Here is a 16,644-nt window from a genome sequence, read left to right as displayed (position 1 = left end):
GTTACGGAAAGGGGAAGGCTAGCATAAACACCAGGCAGCCGGACTGCAACTGGAGGTGTGAACATGAACTATTCCCTATGTGCGTTCAGAGGCTCTACAGCGACGATCCCTCAGTAAAATGGCACATCCAGTACCCAGATACGAATTTCTAAATATCCTTCTCCACTAAAAGGAATCAGAGCTTATAGAGTGACTCCAGAACCAGCCAGGGAAGTGCAAGGTGAGACTGGCATTGGTTTTTTTTCAAGATCTATTTATTTATTTTTGACAGACAGAGTTACACAGAGAGAGGAGAGGCAGAGAGAGAGGAGAGAGGTCTTCCATCCACTGGTTCACTCCCCAAATAGCTGCAAGAGCTGGAGCTGCACCGATCCAAAGCCAGGAGCCAGGAGCTTCCTCCCGGTCTCCCATGCACGTGCAGGAGCCCAAGGACTTGGGCCATCCTCCACTGCCTTCCCAAGTCACAGCAGAGAGCTGGATTGGAAGCAGAGCAGCCGGGACTCGAACCAGCGCCCATATGGGATGCCAGCACTGCAGGCTGTGGCTTCACCTGCCATGCCACAGTGCTGGCCCCAAGACTAGGATATTTTGTGATATTAGGGTGAAAAAAAAAAAAAAAAAAAAAAAAAACTCAGAGAATGATGATGTCATGTGAAAAGAGCACAGAAGTGGGCTGAAAGAGGTCCCAGTAGCCAAATCTGGGATAATTTAAGCATCAAAGTAAATGACAGATTGGGGAGAAGAAAAAGCTTTATCTTAAAATTGTATACCAACAAACTAACGTGAAATGTTGCTGTACTCACTGAATGTACTCAGTATCACTGAATTACAGACCTAAAAACCATGAAACGGTAAATCTTATCTATATTTTACCACAGTAAAAAAAAGGGGGGGGGGTAAATATCGAAGGAATGATAAAATAAAATCCCCCTAACAGCGAACATTGCAATAATGTTCTGAAAATCTTAGCTGGGGGAGGTTGTGACAAAATAGGTTAAACTGCCATTTGGAATACCCACATCCCATTTGACATTTCCTGGGATCAATTCCCAACTCTGCTCCCAAGCCAGCCTTCTGTTAATATGCACATTGGGAGGCAGCAGATGATGGCTTAAGGACTTGGGTCCCTGCCACCCACGGGGGAGACACGGATGGAGATCCTTGTTCCTGGCTTCGGCCCAGCCCAACCCTGGTTGTTGCGTGCCATCTCTCTCTCTGTCCCTCTGCCTTAAAAAATAAAGCAAAGATATATTTTTATTTGAAAGGCAGAGGGATTAAGAGAGAGGGAAAGACAGAGAGAGTGAGATCTTCCATTCGCTGGTTCACTCCCCAAACGGCCCTAACAGCTGGAGCTGGGCGGATCTGAAACTAAGAGCCAGGAGCTTCATCTGGGTATCCCACCTGAGTGCAGGGGCCCAAGCACTTAGGCCTTCTGCTGCTGCTTTCCCAGGCACATTAGCAGGGAGCTGGATTGGAAGTGGAGCAGCCGGGACTTGAACAGGTGGCCATATGGGGTGCCAATACTGCAGAGGCTTAACTCATTGCGCCAGAGCACCAGCCCTGAAAAGAATCTTAAAAGGATGTTAAAACTAGTAAGGCAATTTTTAAAAATTAATTAATTTATTTGAAAGTCAGAGTTACACAGAGAGAGAAGGAAAGGCAGAGACAGAGAGGTCTTCCATCTGCTGGTGCACTCCCCAAATGGCCGCAACTGCTGGAGCTGTGCCTATCTGAAGACAGGAGCCAGGAACTTCTTCCAGGTCTCCCACATGGGTGCAGGGGCCCAAGGACTTGGGCCATCTTCCACTGCTTTCCCAGGCCATAACAAAGAGCTGGATTGGAAGTGGAGCAGCCGGAACTCAAACGGGCGCCCATAAGGGATGTTGGCACTGCAGGCAGCAGCTTTACCCGTTATGCCACAGTGCCAGCCCCAAGGCAATGTTTTATAAGGCATAGGATATTTATATTGTCTGAGAGTAGCTCCCTACAAAATACTTACTACTTATGAATTAGATACTTAATCACTTAATAAAACCTAAGGGCACTGAAGAGTTAAAAGTATAGCACTAGACATAGATGCACCAGGCCATCCTAACCCAAAGGAAATTAGTATAGCTGTGAAAATGTCAGATGAAATAAGGAAAACGCCCAAGAGATAAAGGGCATGATTTGCCAGAATGATATAAACAATTCGGAACTTACATACATTGATTATAATCTCATATGTGTGTAGCAAATTGGAGAGAATTATGAATAACATGGAATGGGAAGCAGTCATTGAGAGCTTCAGATGCGCTGTCTTAATAACTGGTAGGTCAAACAAATAAAAGAGAACAACTGAGGAACACCCTCAAGGATCCTGCTCAATAAATAAACATGCAGTCCCAAATTTAGAGGTTATACATTCTTGCAAATACATTTTGGGTAAAAACTGTTAAAAAAAAAAAAAAACTGAACATTAACACAAAGCCTGAAAGCAAGTGTCAAAAAAAACAAAACGGGCTGATGCTGTGGTATAGTGGGCCGAGCCTCCGCCTGTGGTGCCCGAGTCCCAGCTGTTCCTCTTCTGATTCAGCTCTCTGCTACGGCCTGGGAAGGCAGCGGAAGATGGCCTGAGTCCTTGGGCCCCTGCACCCAAGTGGGAGACCCTGGGAAGGCTCCTGGCTCCTGATCGGCTTAGCTCCGGCCATTGCAACCACCTGGGGAGTTAACCAGCGGATCGAGGACCTTCTGTCTCTCCCTCTCTCTGTGACTCTGCCTCTCAGATTCATAAATATTTAAAAAGCAAAGCAAAGCAAAACAAAAAACCCTCAAAATTTTCAAGTTCAGATCAGAATCTCTAACCATAGTGTAATTTGGGTAGAAAACAAGCTATCTAGCCTCTTCAGGCATGGAAATTAAAACCAACACCAATTAACACTTCCAAACAACAATACTTTCAAGTAATTCTTACAGGTCAAAGAAATAAAAAATGAAGTCAGAAAATATCTGGATATCACAAAGATGTGTAGAGAGTATACACACTGCTCTTCGTATAATACTCTATATAATTTTCAGCACACTTAAAATATTTCAAAAAAGAAATAGACATGTTTAAAAAACAACAAGAGAATACTGATCTGTCTCTGACATTTGTGGCACACTGCATTCCTGGGGAGGCTTCAAGCGACACAAGAGCCATGGTCCAGTAAGTGGCTTCCTCACTCCGGCCAGGCTTTAGCACCTTATGTGCTTCCTGTCAAAGCTCCTGAGGGGGAAAATCATTATTCAGCTCAATAACTTAACTTGGTTTCAAATAACTGACTTGGTAACAATCCAATTCACCCCAAACAGATTACGATTTGTTAACATTTTTTCCTGAAGGTAAACGACACGTTTTAAGTAAATGCTAAAAGGCGAACACAAATGCTCTGAAGACAGTGGCACTTTTAGAGTAGATAATGCTTTCTCATGCCGCCTTGCCACACTGGCCTTCCCAAGGACAACCTGAGAAAAGGCACTTACCATCGGAATACACTTTGCAAGGTACTGCTTCCCAAACGTTATTTTATAGATTCAACTTCAAACAGAAACTGTAACTTACATTATGTGTAAAGGCTTTCAATCTTATTGTAGATGAACGGTTCACGATTTCTCAGTTCAGCTACATTTTACTTCTTAAATTGGGTGAATTCTTTTTTTTTTTTTTTTGACAGGCAGAGTGGACAGTGAGAGAGAGAGACAGAGAGAAAGGTCTTCCTTTTCCGTTGGTTCACCCTCCAATGGCCGCCGCGGTTGGCGCGCTGCGGCTGGCGCACCGCACTGATCCGATGGCAGGAGCCAGGTGCTTCTCCTGGTCTCCCATGGGGTGCAGGGCCCAAGCACTTGGGCCATCCTCCACTGCACTCCCGGGCCACAGCAGAGAGCTGGCCTGGAAGAGGGGCAACCGGGACAGGATCGGTGCCCCGACCAGGACTAGAACCCGGTGTGCCGGCGCCACAAGGCGGAGGATTAGCCTAGTGAGCCGTGGCGCCGGCTAAATTGGGTGAATTCTAACTGTGTAAAATTGTATTACAGATAAAGAGGAACAGAATATGTTTCTCTTCTAAGCTACACAGATATATTAGTAAAAGAGACATAAAAACTTACATTCAGGTATCAACGCAATGAGTACACGGAGGATTATGTAATGTGACAGAGAATAGGTATATTAAATATACACAAAAATACATGTACCCAGCTTAACTCTATGCTGTTTCTCTTCTTCGCTTCTAAGGAAACTGTCCAGAGTCCGCAGGTCTGTCATGTAGTCCTCCTTGTCAGCAGGAGAGTTATAGACGGTGGGTGACGAACGGTAGCGAGACCTCAGCCCGCTGCTCTCCACTGGCCCAACAGTGGTAGGGTACGAGGAAGAAGGAGAGGGGCTGAAACTCGCCAACTGTACAAAATTAAAAAAAAACCTTGTTTTATTTTTAATTGAAGATAATAAATGCTGGAGGTTGTGGTACAGGATCTCTCATTGCTGGTGGGATGCAAAATGGGACAGCCACTTCAGAAGATAGTCGGGCAGCTTTTCCCACAGCTAGACATGCTCTTACCATAAGGACTTAGCAGTCATGCTCCATTTACCCAAAGGAGCTGGAAACTGAGGTCTACACAAAAATCCACAAGTGCATGTTTATAACAGCTTCATTCACAACTGCCAGAAGTCGAGAGCAACCAAGATGTCCTTCAGTAGGTGAATGGGTAAATAAATGCTACTTTTTTTGTTGTTGTTAGCATTTTATTTATTTTTAAATCTTTAAAATATACATAGCTATGCCACTCTATTTTTGTTTTTATAAAACTGAAACGATACTGGTTGACTTTACATCTTCTTTCTTTTTTAAGTTAACTAAGCTTTTTCTACTAAAATCCTTTATAAATATTTTCATGCTGGCTGTATATTTCAAAAATGCAAACATATCATAATTTACTTTTACATTTTCTTCTTCTGGACATTTTGATTGTAATTTTTGGCTATTGTAAATAATGTCATGATAAACACAGCTGCACTTAAATCTTTGCTTGAATTTCTGATGATAGATTCCTAAAACTGAAATTATGTGGTCAAACCATGTAAACATTTTTAAATACCTATTCCTATCCCTTAAATGAAAATGTTACATGAAGTTATACTCCTAGCAAAAGTGGATAGGAGCACTTAATTTGGTATACATTCACCAACATTACAACTTTAAAATATGTATCTGCTATACAAGAATTTTTGAAAGCATATTTAATTTGCGTTTCCTTTAATTTATGAAGTTAAGTATTTTTTAAAAAAACAACTGCTGATTTTTTAAAAAGGATTTATTTATTTGAAAGGCAGAGTGAGGGAGAGGGAGGGAAAGACCGAGAAAGACCTTTCATCCACTGGTTCATTCCTCAAATGGCCATAAGGGCCAGGCCAAAGGCAGGAACCAGAAACTCCATCATGGTCCCCACATGGGCCATCATCTGCTGCCTTCCCAGGTACATTAGTAGGGAGCTGGATTTGAAAAGGAACACTGGGACTCAAACCAGTGTCCAATATGGAACCCCAGCTTCTCATGTGGCAGTTTAACCCACTGCACCTCAGTGTCATCCCTTAATATTTTAATTTTTTTAAAGATTTTATTTACTTGAGAGGTAGAGTTACAATGAGAGGGAGAGACAGAGAGAAAGGTCTTCCGCCCACTGGTTTATTCCCCCAGGTTGGCCGCAACAGCTGGAGCTGTGCTAATCTGAAGCCAGGAGGTAGGATCTTCTTCAGTCTCCTACATGTGTGCAGGGGCCCAAGGACCTGGGCCATCTTCCACTGCTTTCCCAGGCCATAGCAGAGAGCTGGATTGGAAGAGGGGCAGCTGGGACTAGAACCAGCACCCATATGGGATGTCGGCGCTGCAGGCGGATGATTAACCCACTGCACCACAGCGCCGGCCCCTTAATATTTTAATTATTAACATCTAAGTCTTACTCAAGATTTTCTTGGCTCTTTTCATCAGTATTAACTTTAAAAAAAATCAATGAGTAATACTTCATAAACCTACCAAAAAACTGGTAGGTTAGGACTGAAGAAATTGTGTGAGCCTTAGACATTAATGTGGAAAAAAAAGCTTAGCTTTTTAAAAAAAAAAATTTATTCGTTTGAAAGGCAGAGTTAGAGGGCGAGGAAAAAAAGAGAGACAGAGGGAGAGAGAGAAAGAGAATTTCTATCTGCTGGTTCACTCCCAAATGGCCTCAACAGCCAAGGCTGGGCCAGGACAAAACTAGGAGCCTGGAACTCCATCCAGGTCTCCCACATGGGTGCAGGGGCCCAAGCTCTTGGGCCATCTTCTGTTGCTTTCCCAGGCACATTAGCTAGGGAGCTGGATCAGAAATGGAGCAGCCAGGACTTGAACTGGTACAAATATGGGATGCTGGCATTTGTGCCACAACATGGACCTCAGGAAGAAAATCTTTGTAACAGTATCTTTATCCAAGTAAATGTTTTTTCTTCTTAGAAATTTCTTGCTAATATTTATATATTTTTTCATATACTACCTATTTCTAAAGCTTAATTTTGGAGCCTTGTGTTTTTTTTTGACAGGCAGAGTGGACAGTGAGAGAGAGAGAGAGAGAGAGAGAGAGAGAGAGAGAAAGGTCTTCCTTTGCTGCTGGTTCACCCTCCAATGGCTGCAGCGGCCGGCGCGCTGCGGCCGGCGCACCGCGCTGATCTGATGGCAGGAGCCAGGTGCTTCTCCTGGTCTCCCATGGGGTGCAGGGCCCAAGCACTTGGGTCATCCTCCACTGCAATCCCGGGCCATAGCAGAGAGCTGGCCTGGAAGAGGGGCAACCGGGACAGAATCCGGCGCCCTGACTGGGACTAGAATCCAGTGTGCCAGTGCCGCTAGGCGGAGGATTAGCCTATGGAGCCGTGGCGCTGGCCTATGTTTTTTAATCAATTATGAAAGGACTTATGAAATCCTTATTAGATCTAAATGAATACTACTAATATATGACTGACTATAAGCTATTGATTCAGAGTGTCTCTCTTGTATGAGTCACATAAGCAAAGCTTTTACTATTAAAATGGGTTAAAGAAATAGCTTTTTATAAATTTAGCTTTTAATGAACTTTTGAATAAATATATTATTGTACCACTGGGATAAACATTACTTGGTCATCAATTAACATTTAAAAGTAACTTTGGGGCTGGTGCCATGGTGTAGTGGATTAGCCCACTGCCTGAAGTGCCAGCATCCCCTATGGATGCTGGTTCGCAACCAGGCTGCTCTACTTCCAATCCAGCTCTCTGCTATGGCCTGGGAAAGCAGAAGATGATGGCCCAAGTCCTTGAGCCCCTGCACCCGCGTGGGAGGCCTGGAAGAGGCTCCTGGCTCCTGGCTCCGGACTGGCTCAGCTCCAGCTGTTGCGGCCATTTGGGGAGTGAACCAGTGGATGGAAGACCCCTCTCTCTGCCTCTCTGTAGCTCTGCCTTTCAAATAACAAAGAAATAAATCCTTTTTTTTTTTTAAAGTTACTTTGGGGGTGCTGTTATAGCACAGTGGGACAAACTGACCATTAAGACCCCTACATCTGGTGCCAGCACTGTGGCATAGGTTAAGCCTGTGCCTGCAGTGCTGGTATCCCATAAGGGCACTGGTTAAGAGTCCGGCTGCTCTACTTCCGATCCAGCTCCTTGCTAATGCTCCTGGGAGAGAAGTGGAAGATGGCCAAGTGCTTGGTCCCCTGTACCCAAGTGGGAGACCTAGAAGCGGCTCCTGGCTGCTGGCTTCGGTGTGGCCCAGTCCCAGTTGCTGCAGTCATTTGGAGAGTAAACTCTGCCTTTCAAATGGATATTTAACAAAAAATAAAAGTTATCAGGGGCGTGGCAGACATTTGGCGAAGCAGTTAAGATACTACTTGGGATGCCTGCATTCATTATCAGGATGCCCGAGTCTGAGTACTTGTTCCAATTCAAGCTCCTTGCTAGCATGCACACTGTGAGGCAGCGTGCAATGGCTCACGTAGCTGTTTCCGGCACTTGGGAGACCTTGAGATCCAGGCTCTGGCTTCGGCCTAGTCCTGCCCTGACTGCTGTGGGTATTTGAGTGAATCAGTGGACGGACAGTATCTCTCCCTAGTTCTCTGCCCTTCCAGAAAAAAAAAGGCCATAAGATTTACTTATGAAGTAAATGTCATATCGGAAAAAATTAGTGATAAAAATTTCTGTGAATTCAAAGGATTATTTAACTTACAACTTTCCTAAGACTATCCTACTGTCTTTAAAGAATGTTTACTCATTCGAAATGCAGACACACACACACACACAGAGCAAAATGACCAATATCCTATCTACTAGCTCGCTCCCCAGATGCTCGTAAAGGCTGGCACTGTCCTAGGCCACAGCCAGGAGCCAGGAACTCAATGCAGGTCCCCCCAATGGGTGTCAAGAACTCAAATTTCTGAGACATCACTTTGTGTCCAAGGTCTGCATTAGCATGAAGCTAGAGTGCACATGGAGATGGGCATTGAATCCAGGCAGATGTGGGCATCTTAATCACGAGGTCAATTATCTGTCCCTTTTGTGTTTTCTTAAGCTTTTTTAAAAATTTTTTTGACAGGTAGAGTTATAGACAGCGAGAGAGAGAGAGAGAGAGAGAGAGAGAGAGAGATAGGTCTTCCTTCCGTTGGTTCACTCCCCAAATGGCTGCTACAGTTGGCATGCTGCGCCGATCTGAAGCCAGGAGCCAGGTGCCTCCTCCTGGTCTCCTATGTGGGTGCAGGGACCCAAACACTTGGGCCATCCTCCACTGCCTTCCTGGGCCACAGCAGAGAGCTGGACTGGAAGAGGAGCAACCGAGACTAGAACCTGGCGCCCATATGGGATGCCGGTGCTGCAGGTGGAGGATTAACCAAGTGAGCCACGGCGCCAGCCCCAGCTTTTTATTTTATTTAAGATTTATTTTATTTATTTGAAAGACAGAGTTAGAGAGGTAGAGCCAGAGTGAGAGAGAGGTCTTCCATTCTGCTGGTTCACTCCCCAAATGAATGCAATGGCCAGAGCTGAGCTGATCCAGAACCAGGAGCCAGGAGCTTCCTCCATATCTCCCACATGGGTGCAGGGGCCCAAGCACTTGGCCCATCTTCTACTGCTTTCCCAGGCCATAGCAGAGAGTTGGATCGGAAAAGGAGCAACCGGGATTTGAACCGGTGCTCATAAGGGATGTCGGCACTGCAGGCTGGGGCTTTAGCCTGCTGCGTCACATTGCTGACCCCCATTTTTTAAAAAAAGATTTTTTATTTAATTAGCATGTTGTTTTATTAGATCATAATAGCTGTTCATGCATTAGCAAAATGCCAGCTTGGAAGATATGTAATAGATATGCTGGAGTTTGTTACGCTAGTCTCTTCACTTCTGTGGCTATGAAAATTTCCAAAATAAAGATTATAAAGTAACTTTCTTGAAAATTTCAGAGAACTCAATGGTAAAACTTCAGGGCCCTAAAGGCCTTCTGTAGATTATTTGATGGTATTTGATGAATAATCCTTCAATTTTCTTTCTTGATTTACTCAGATTTCATAGCTCTTAAGTAAATCTTGGCATTTTTTCCAGAAAAAAAAAAAAATACTCATTTCATTACTTTGGCTCAATAAACATGTATGCAGCACTGCATTCTATATACCATGGTAAGGAAACAAACATGTAAATCTGTGCTGGAGGGGGTTACAGTCCAGTAGGGAAAGACATCTAAGTGATGTAATGAACCGGAGGCTTGTGTCCCCCCTAAAACTAGACTTGCTGAAGCCTTAACACCCAGAGTGGCGGTATTTGAAATAACGAAGTAACGAAGTTAAGTGAAGCCTTGATCCAGAGGATTAGTGTAGTTCTAAGATACCCCACAAAGGTCCCGTGTCCTAACCTTCAGAACTTGAGAAAGAAAATAAAATTTCGGTTGTTTCAGTCATCCAGCCTGTGGTATTCTGTTATGGGAGTACAAGCAGATTAATATAATTATTTTAAAATATCATGCTAAAATGGGAAGACAAAATGGTACAATGCCTACGAAACACAATATGGTGTTTCCCTACAAAGTTAAACGGAGAGGCAGGCACTGTGGCCCAGCAGGTTGTGCTACCACTTGCCATGCCTGCATCCTGTATCAGAGTGCCAGTCTGAGTCCCCACCACTCTGCTTCCAATCCCGCTTCCTGCTAGCGCATCCTGGGAGGCAGCAGATGATACCTCCAATGCTTGGGTTCTTGGCACTCTTGTGGGTGATCCAGATGGGTTTCTGGACTCCTGCTTCAGCCTGGCCCAGCTCTGGCTATTGTTGGCATTTGGGAAGTGAAACAGTGTGGAAGAACTCTCTGTCCCTCTTTCAAGTAGATGAAAATGAACATTTTCCTTGGAGATTATTTTGAAATTTTAAAATTGATCTTGTGATATGTTTAAAAAAATACGAATGTTTCCAATAATAAGTTTTCCAGATTTTTTTTCTTGTAGCCTAGACAGTGTTAACTTATTTTCTAATCCAGTAAACTTTTATTGGATCTTTCCACAGGTTAGGATGTTGCCCTAATAGGCTTGAAAAGTATTGAATTTTCAATGTCTAGAAAAATTACTCTCAGAAACCAACTAGCAAATATATCTTAATTCTCATGTACAAAGTAGCTAAAAATAATTGGGGATTCTTAGATAACTTTATCTCTTATCAGAGATTTCCATATATATAAGGAGAAGAAATACAAAAGCTGTATCCATAAACTAAAAAGAAAAAATTGAAAGAGGAATGTGGAAACAAAGTAATAACAGTAGAAAGATGTACTTTTCTTGCCTCTAATATTCACTGGTGATGGTTCAAACATCTTTGTAAACCAGGTATAGATTTTAAAGTCAGACTGGAAAAAAACATATCGAAAAAAAATTTTTTTCTTTTGAAAATTCTTTCACTACAACTAATTTTATCTTACTCTGGAGCCCTGCTCCTGCTCAGCAGGACAAAAGGTAGGCCAATTCAATAATTATTTCCAGCCAAGTTCAAAATCTTTTAATTGCATTCCTGTTTTAAGAAACATTTTCAGGCTTCGTCCTCAGCCTTTCTCTGGGTTTTTCAGTGGTGATGTCTACTCAGCCAAGGGGGAAACACATCTGCATATTTTCTAGATGCCTCTGCTGGCGCCCTGGGATTTGGTCTTTCAGCACAGACAGCAGCTGAAAATGACTCTACCGTCCGGCATGTGTGTTTCCCATAGATGCCTCTCACCTCCCGTGTGGCTTCCCAATATCCACTGTCCTACAGAGATTTCCCCTATGCTAGGGATTGATCAAACATGGCCAATTGGGGCCGGCACCGTGGCTCACTTGGTTAATCCTCCACCTGAGACACCGGCATCCCATATGGGCGCCAGGTTCTAGTCCTGGTTGGTCCTCTTCCAGTCCAGCTCTCTGCTATGGCCCAGAAGGGCAGTGGAGGATGGCCCAGGTGCTTGGGTCCTGCACCCGCATGGGAAACCAGGAAGAAGCTCCTGGCTTCAGATCTGCCAGCACCATCCGTGGTAGCCATTTGGGGAGTGAACTAACGGGATAAAGACCTTTCTCTCTCTCTCTCTCTCACTGTCTGTAACTCTACCTGTCCAAAAAAAAAAAAAAAAAAAAAAAAAAGCAAAAAAACAAAAACCATGGCTGATAGCCTGAGAAAATAAAAATCTTTTTTTAAAAATAATCGTGTGATGAAATGAACACTCATATATCTCTGTGACAATGTAGATTGGTACAATTCTTTTGGATAGCCACCCCAAACTTTTCAAGAGCTTTTACACACAGAGCTACTCAGTGCAATTAAGAATAGTTTTTGTAAAATGAAAACAATTTGAATATTTATCAATAAACTATGGTGTGCCACAAGAGGAGTGTTAAATAACCATTAAACAGATTATTTGCTAGCAATAGGACTATGAGAAATTTTCCTTCTATTTTATTTGTCTGATTTTCTGTAATGATCATAGTTCTTTTCTTGTAGGAACAACTTATTTTACATTTTATTTTATTTATTTGAAAGAGAGACAGAGAGGTCTCCCATTCACTGGCTCACTCCCCAAATGTCCACAACAGCTGGGATTGGGCCAGGCCAAAGCCTAGAGCTGCGAACTCATTCCAAGGTTCCCACGTGGGTAGCAGGGACTCATGTCATTGTGTCAACACCTGCTGCCTCCCATGACTACAATGAGCAGGAAGCTAGAATCGAGAGCAGAACCAGGACTCAAAACCAGGTGCTCCAATATGGAATGCAGGTGTCACAAGTGGCATTTTAACTGCTAAGCCAATGTCTACCCCCAAAATGGTTTTTTAAAGTCATATTTATCTACAGGTCATGAGTTATCATCATATACCCACTTTTTGATGATACCTAGTTTGCATACAATTTTCTAAATTCTATTACCTGCCCACATTAATACTGGGTTATCAACAGTATGGAGTTTTATTACCAAGAAATACTACACAAAAAGGGTAAGGGCAGTGTTTTGGTTTCTCCAGATGTTCCTATTCCAACCAGCAGCTGTAAAATTTTGGCCAACACAACAGTGAGGGTGTCTGAAATACCCCTCCTTCACGCTTAGGATTCAGGGAAGAGTCAAAATTTCAATCTGACAACTTTACTCCTAAAAAGCCTAAATATTAGAGCAAAAGCCCACATTAGTGTGGGAGCTGGAATGAGATTTCTATTCATCCCATGGAAATGGAAATGCTCCGTACTCAGCCACATCACACACAGTCTGTTTTTAGCTAGGATTCTCCAACATGATAAAGAACATAACATTTAGAAGGATATATGGAGGCTTTACACAAAGAAGCAAAGAAAGGAAAAGCAAAAGGGAGGAAACCAACCTAAAAAATTATCCTAGTTTCAACTTGTTTTTTAAAGACTATGAAAAATCCTAGATGGTGAACCTCATACCTCCTCACCTTTGCAAATGCTTTTTCTCTTGAAGATGATGTGTAAAAAATTTCTAACTAGGTGTCAAGAAACCTGGGTTCTATTCTTGGCTCTTAAATGAGTGCTTTGGGCAAGTCAATTACCCACTGGTCTTCACTTTTCTCACTGACTTTTTAAAGATGATTTTCAATGTACCCCCCCAATTTTAAACTAATGTGCGTGGCCAAGAGAAAAGAGTCATTACCTTGCTGTAACCACTGACAGGCGAGTAGGTCACTCCAGGGCTGTAAGAGCCACTGCCACCAGAGGACAGACCTTGCAGTTGAGGGCTGTACCCAGTCATACAGCTGGTGAACTTGGGGCTCGTGCTGGGTGACCGAGATGGGCTATAACTCAATACACTCTGACCCTGAATTGAAGGAGAAGACGGAGAAGGAGGGATTGGTGTTGCTGTCAGATCATGTGGAGGAGTAGTCTGTACAACTAGAAGGAAAGGGGGGAAAAAAAATACATATGTGTGTGTATGCATGAAATCAGGTTAAAGAAACTAAGGCCTCAGTAAAACAGAAAGTACCATAAAATACTATTTCCAAAGGACACACATTAGTTGTTTGCCGTTTCCATTGAGTTCAAAATAAGAAACTGACTTCAGTGCACCAAGTTAGTCGTTTAACTTTAATTAACAATGGAACAAACTTCAATGAGGTTGCTGAATGCTGGGTCCATCTGATTTACACAAATAGAAATGATAATCAATTTATTATAGACCTGCTTAATGCAGTCGAACCAGATGGCCTTAGAAGTCCCTTCTAGCTCTGAGTCTATGAAAAGGGAAAATTAAATTGAGAACGATTTACTGCCAACCTTTGCCTCCTCCTTGGCAAGGGATATGAAATACTTACCAGCTGTTTTCAGCCCTAAAAGTGTTTGCTGCCCAGGACTAACAACCAGACTTGTTGGTGCCACGGTATATTTGAAATATCTCCAAAAATCAAATAAGGCATTAAGGCTGAAGAGAGATGCGAGGGCTAGTTCTGGAAGAGAACGACAATTAACTTTTTAAAGAGGGGGACACTTACTGGGGGGAAAAAAGCCTCCCATACGTTAGGAAATTCACAACAAAATTGAAAAGTATTCTCCTACTCCTCATGACCGGCTGCCACTCATGAATGTTTATTACATGCAGGACTTCACACACAAGGACTACGAACGAGTAGGCAGAGAAGAGCAAAGAATGGAGAGAATGAGGAAGGCATCAGTGCAGTAGACATGCTGGCTGGCTTGAGGGTGAACACAGAGATGTCGAGAGCTGAAATTCCAGGTGAGTGAAAACATACGAATCTCACCACCTCCAGAATGCTTTTCTTTACAGCACTCATGTACCCCGAACTGCACTGGTTATTAATTTGGAGGTTTCCTCCACCAGAAGCTTCCTTCCAAAGGGGTTTTACCCTGTTGCTTTTCATTGGAAGTAAATCTAAATTACAGCGAAAAATCACTTACCAATATACCAAAGGGGCCAGTACGTCACATTATAATATGAACTAATCAATTTTCCAGTCCTGAAAAAATCAGGAAGAATTTTCAATAACTCAAAGAAAAAAAGGGAGGAAAAAACTAAAAATCAAAACAACGAGCCACCGGCTCCTTAGTTTTCAGCTCGTGGGGCGGATTAACTTACATTTCGGTATATATCATCCCGGCCACAGACACATTCAGCAGTCCCCAGGCTAAAACCACCTTCCTAGCTTCCGCTTCTTTCCTCATCTTGATGGTTCTGTCAATGAGAGAAGCGCTAGGGTTCGGCTCCCCCTGCATCTATTCAGAAACAAAAGGCAGAGGAAATTAACCAGAAGCAAACCGACTTCTCCACCTAGGAAGCCACCCTGCTGTGCCCTTCCTACAGCTGCACGTTGGGTTCATCTTTAGAATCTTAAGCATAGGAAAAGGGGACTTTTCGTCGGAAAAGGGGACTCCACTCCTTCTCCGTACCGCGGTACGGAGCTGGCTGCTGACTTCAGAGGGAAATTTAGGGCCGCCCGGGAGTACAGTGTCCCAGCTCCTAACCGAGGGGCTGGTGACGGCGTGTGCTAGCCCTCTGCACGCCGCGGCACGTGTCCCACGGGGCAGCCCAGCGTGGGCTCGCCGGACACCCGGCGTGAAGGCGGGCAACACGCGTCCTCCGCTCGGGCCCACGCTGGGATCTGTGTGTGTCTTCTGCTTTGTTAGACTCATCCCTCGCGGACACGCGGGGCACTTCTAACAGCTACAGGGATCCGTGGCCCGGACCAGAGAGCTGTACCCTCCCCCGGCCACCACTGCTCCCCAAGCCGGAGAGCTTCCCGCCCTGGCTCCCCCGGCACAAAGTTTAGCAGCTTTATTGCTTCTTTCTTCCTTTCCACGCTGAGTGACAGGAGGCCTGGCCACCTCCTCCCACGGCTGAACCCCGAGTAGCTCAGCTGGCGTGGGACGCCCACAGCCCGCGTGGACGCTACATCCAGCAAGCACGACAACCACCCCAAAAACGCACCATGCTCTTCGGCCGGAAGCCGCCGGCTCGCGCCTCACCCTATTGCACATGCGCGAAGTCCGGCTCGAAGGCGGAGGAGGCCGGTGGGCGGAACTGCAGTTACCGGAAACACGGGGCCGTCTCATCTCGCGAGAACGAAGGGAGGCGGAGCGCGCGCGAGGCGCCCTAGCTGCGTTACCAGGGAAACAGCGCTCCGCTTTGGGGCTCTCCTCAGCTGCCGGGACCGATGTGAGGAGTAAAACCGAGACCAGAGTCTGAACGCGCGCGAAACGTAATGACTACAACACGACGGATTTTGTACATATTAATATAATTTTCCTTTCCTTCGGGCCTTTAGCGACCCGCATTTTTAAGCGGACTTAAGCAGGATTTCTAATGGTAGGATACGGAGTGCGTGCGATTGTGTACGTACGCAGTCAGCAATGACAAAGCATTCTTTTTCCTGCATTAAAATAGGTTTATTTCAGGTATTCTGACCGGGTGTGCCTCCCACAGATCCGTGTGAAAGGGCTGTAGCATTCACAAGAAAAATTCGTTTCATTGAAATTGCTGGTGCCTTTCGGGTTAAGACACTTTAGTTTCTCCGCGTGTTGTTTGGAAGAACTTTGAGTCCTGAGGAGGAGGTTAGGGTTCCTCGGAGACTGGAGTTGGGTTTTATTTAAGAAATAAGATGCCTGCTGTGAGCCCCGGAGCCGGGTGTGGGTGTGGAAAGGAAGAGATCCTGGTTCCGGCCCCGGGGACGGGCCGTGTCAGGCCAGCAGGTGCAGGTGAGGCGACCAGAGTGCACCCAGGGAGGCAGGTCCAGCCCAGCCCCAGCTCTGGGGAGCTTGGAGGTGGTGACATGGGCTGAGGCTGATGCCACAGCTGGACACTCAGGGCCTCTGGGGGCTCTGTGTGTGGGAAAATGGGCCCCGTAATAAAAAATCAAGCTGTCTCAGAATAAGCTAATGAAGTTACGTCATGTATGCCCAATGACCAAAAAATTCCTGAAATAATCCTACTAGAAGAAAATGAACTTTCCTTATGGCGTTGCTCACATATTAATGAGAATCTAAAGATATGCTAGCCTCTTTATCTCACTTTTAAAATATTTTTTAATTTTTTTTTAAAAGATTTATTTATTTGGAAGGCAGAGTTAGAGAGGCAGAGAGAGAGAGGGGTCTTCCATCCGCTGCTTCACTCCCCAAATGGCTGC

General features: G+C 44.5%; 1 protein-coding gene across 1 annotated transcript in view; it reads right to left on the bottom strand.

Annotated features, from left to right (window-relative positions):
• The window catches only part of TMEM209 (transmembrane protein 209), a 39,568-nt gene extending 24,038 nt beyond the window's left edge, over positions 1 to 15,530 (bottom strand). The window contains exons 1-6 of the mRNA XM_062199933.1: positions 15,450 to 15,530; positions 14,601 to 14,737; positions 14,423 to 14,481; positions 13,822 to 13,953; positions 13,164 to 13,402; positions 4,216 to 4,417 (exon numbers count right to left, since the gene is read on the bottom strand). Coding sequence (XP_062055917.1) covers positions 4,216 to 4,417; positions 13,164 to 13,402; positions 13,822 to 13,953; positions 14,423 to 14,481; positions 14,601 to 14,737; positions 15,450 to 15,452 — 772 coding nt within the window. The 5' untranslated portion in view covers positions 15,453 to 15,530. The remainder of the gene's footprint in view (positions 1 to 4,215; positions 4,418 to 13,163; positions 13,403 to 13,821; positions 13,954 to 14,422; positions 14,482 to 14,600; positions 14,738 to 15,449) is intronic.
• Positions 15,531 to 16,644: the final 1,114 nt, after the last annotated feature.

This window comes from Lepus europaeus, chromosome 1 (genome assembly GCF_033115175.1).
Source record: "Lepus europaeus isolate LE1 chromosome 1, mLepTim1.pri, whole genome shotgun sequence".
Classification (NCBI taxonomy): Eukaryota; Metazoa; Chordata; class Mammalia; order Lagomorpha; family Leporidae; genus Lepus; species Lepus europaeus.
Note: the sequence above shows the minus strand (reverse complement) of the source record. Positions and strands in the feature narration are given on the sequence as shown.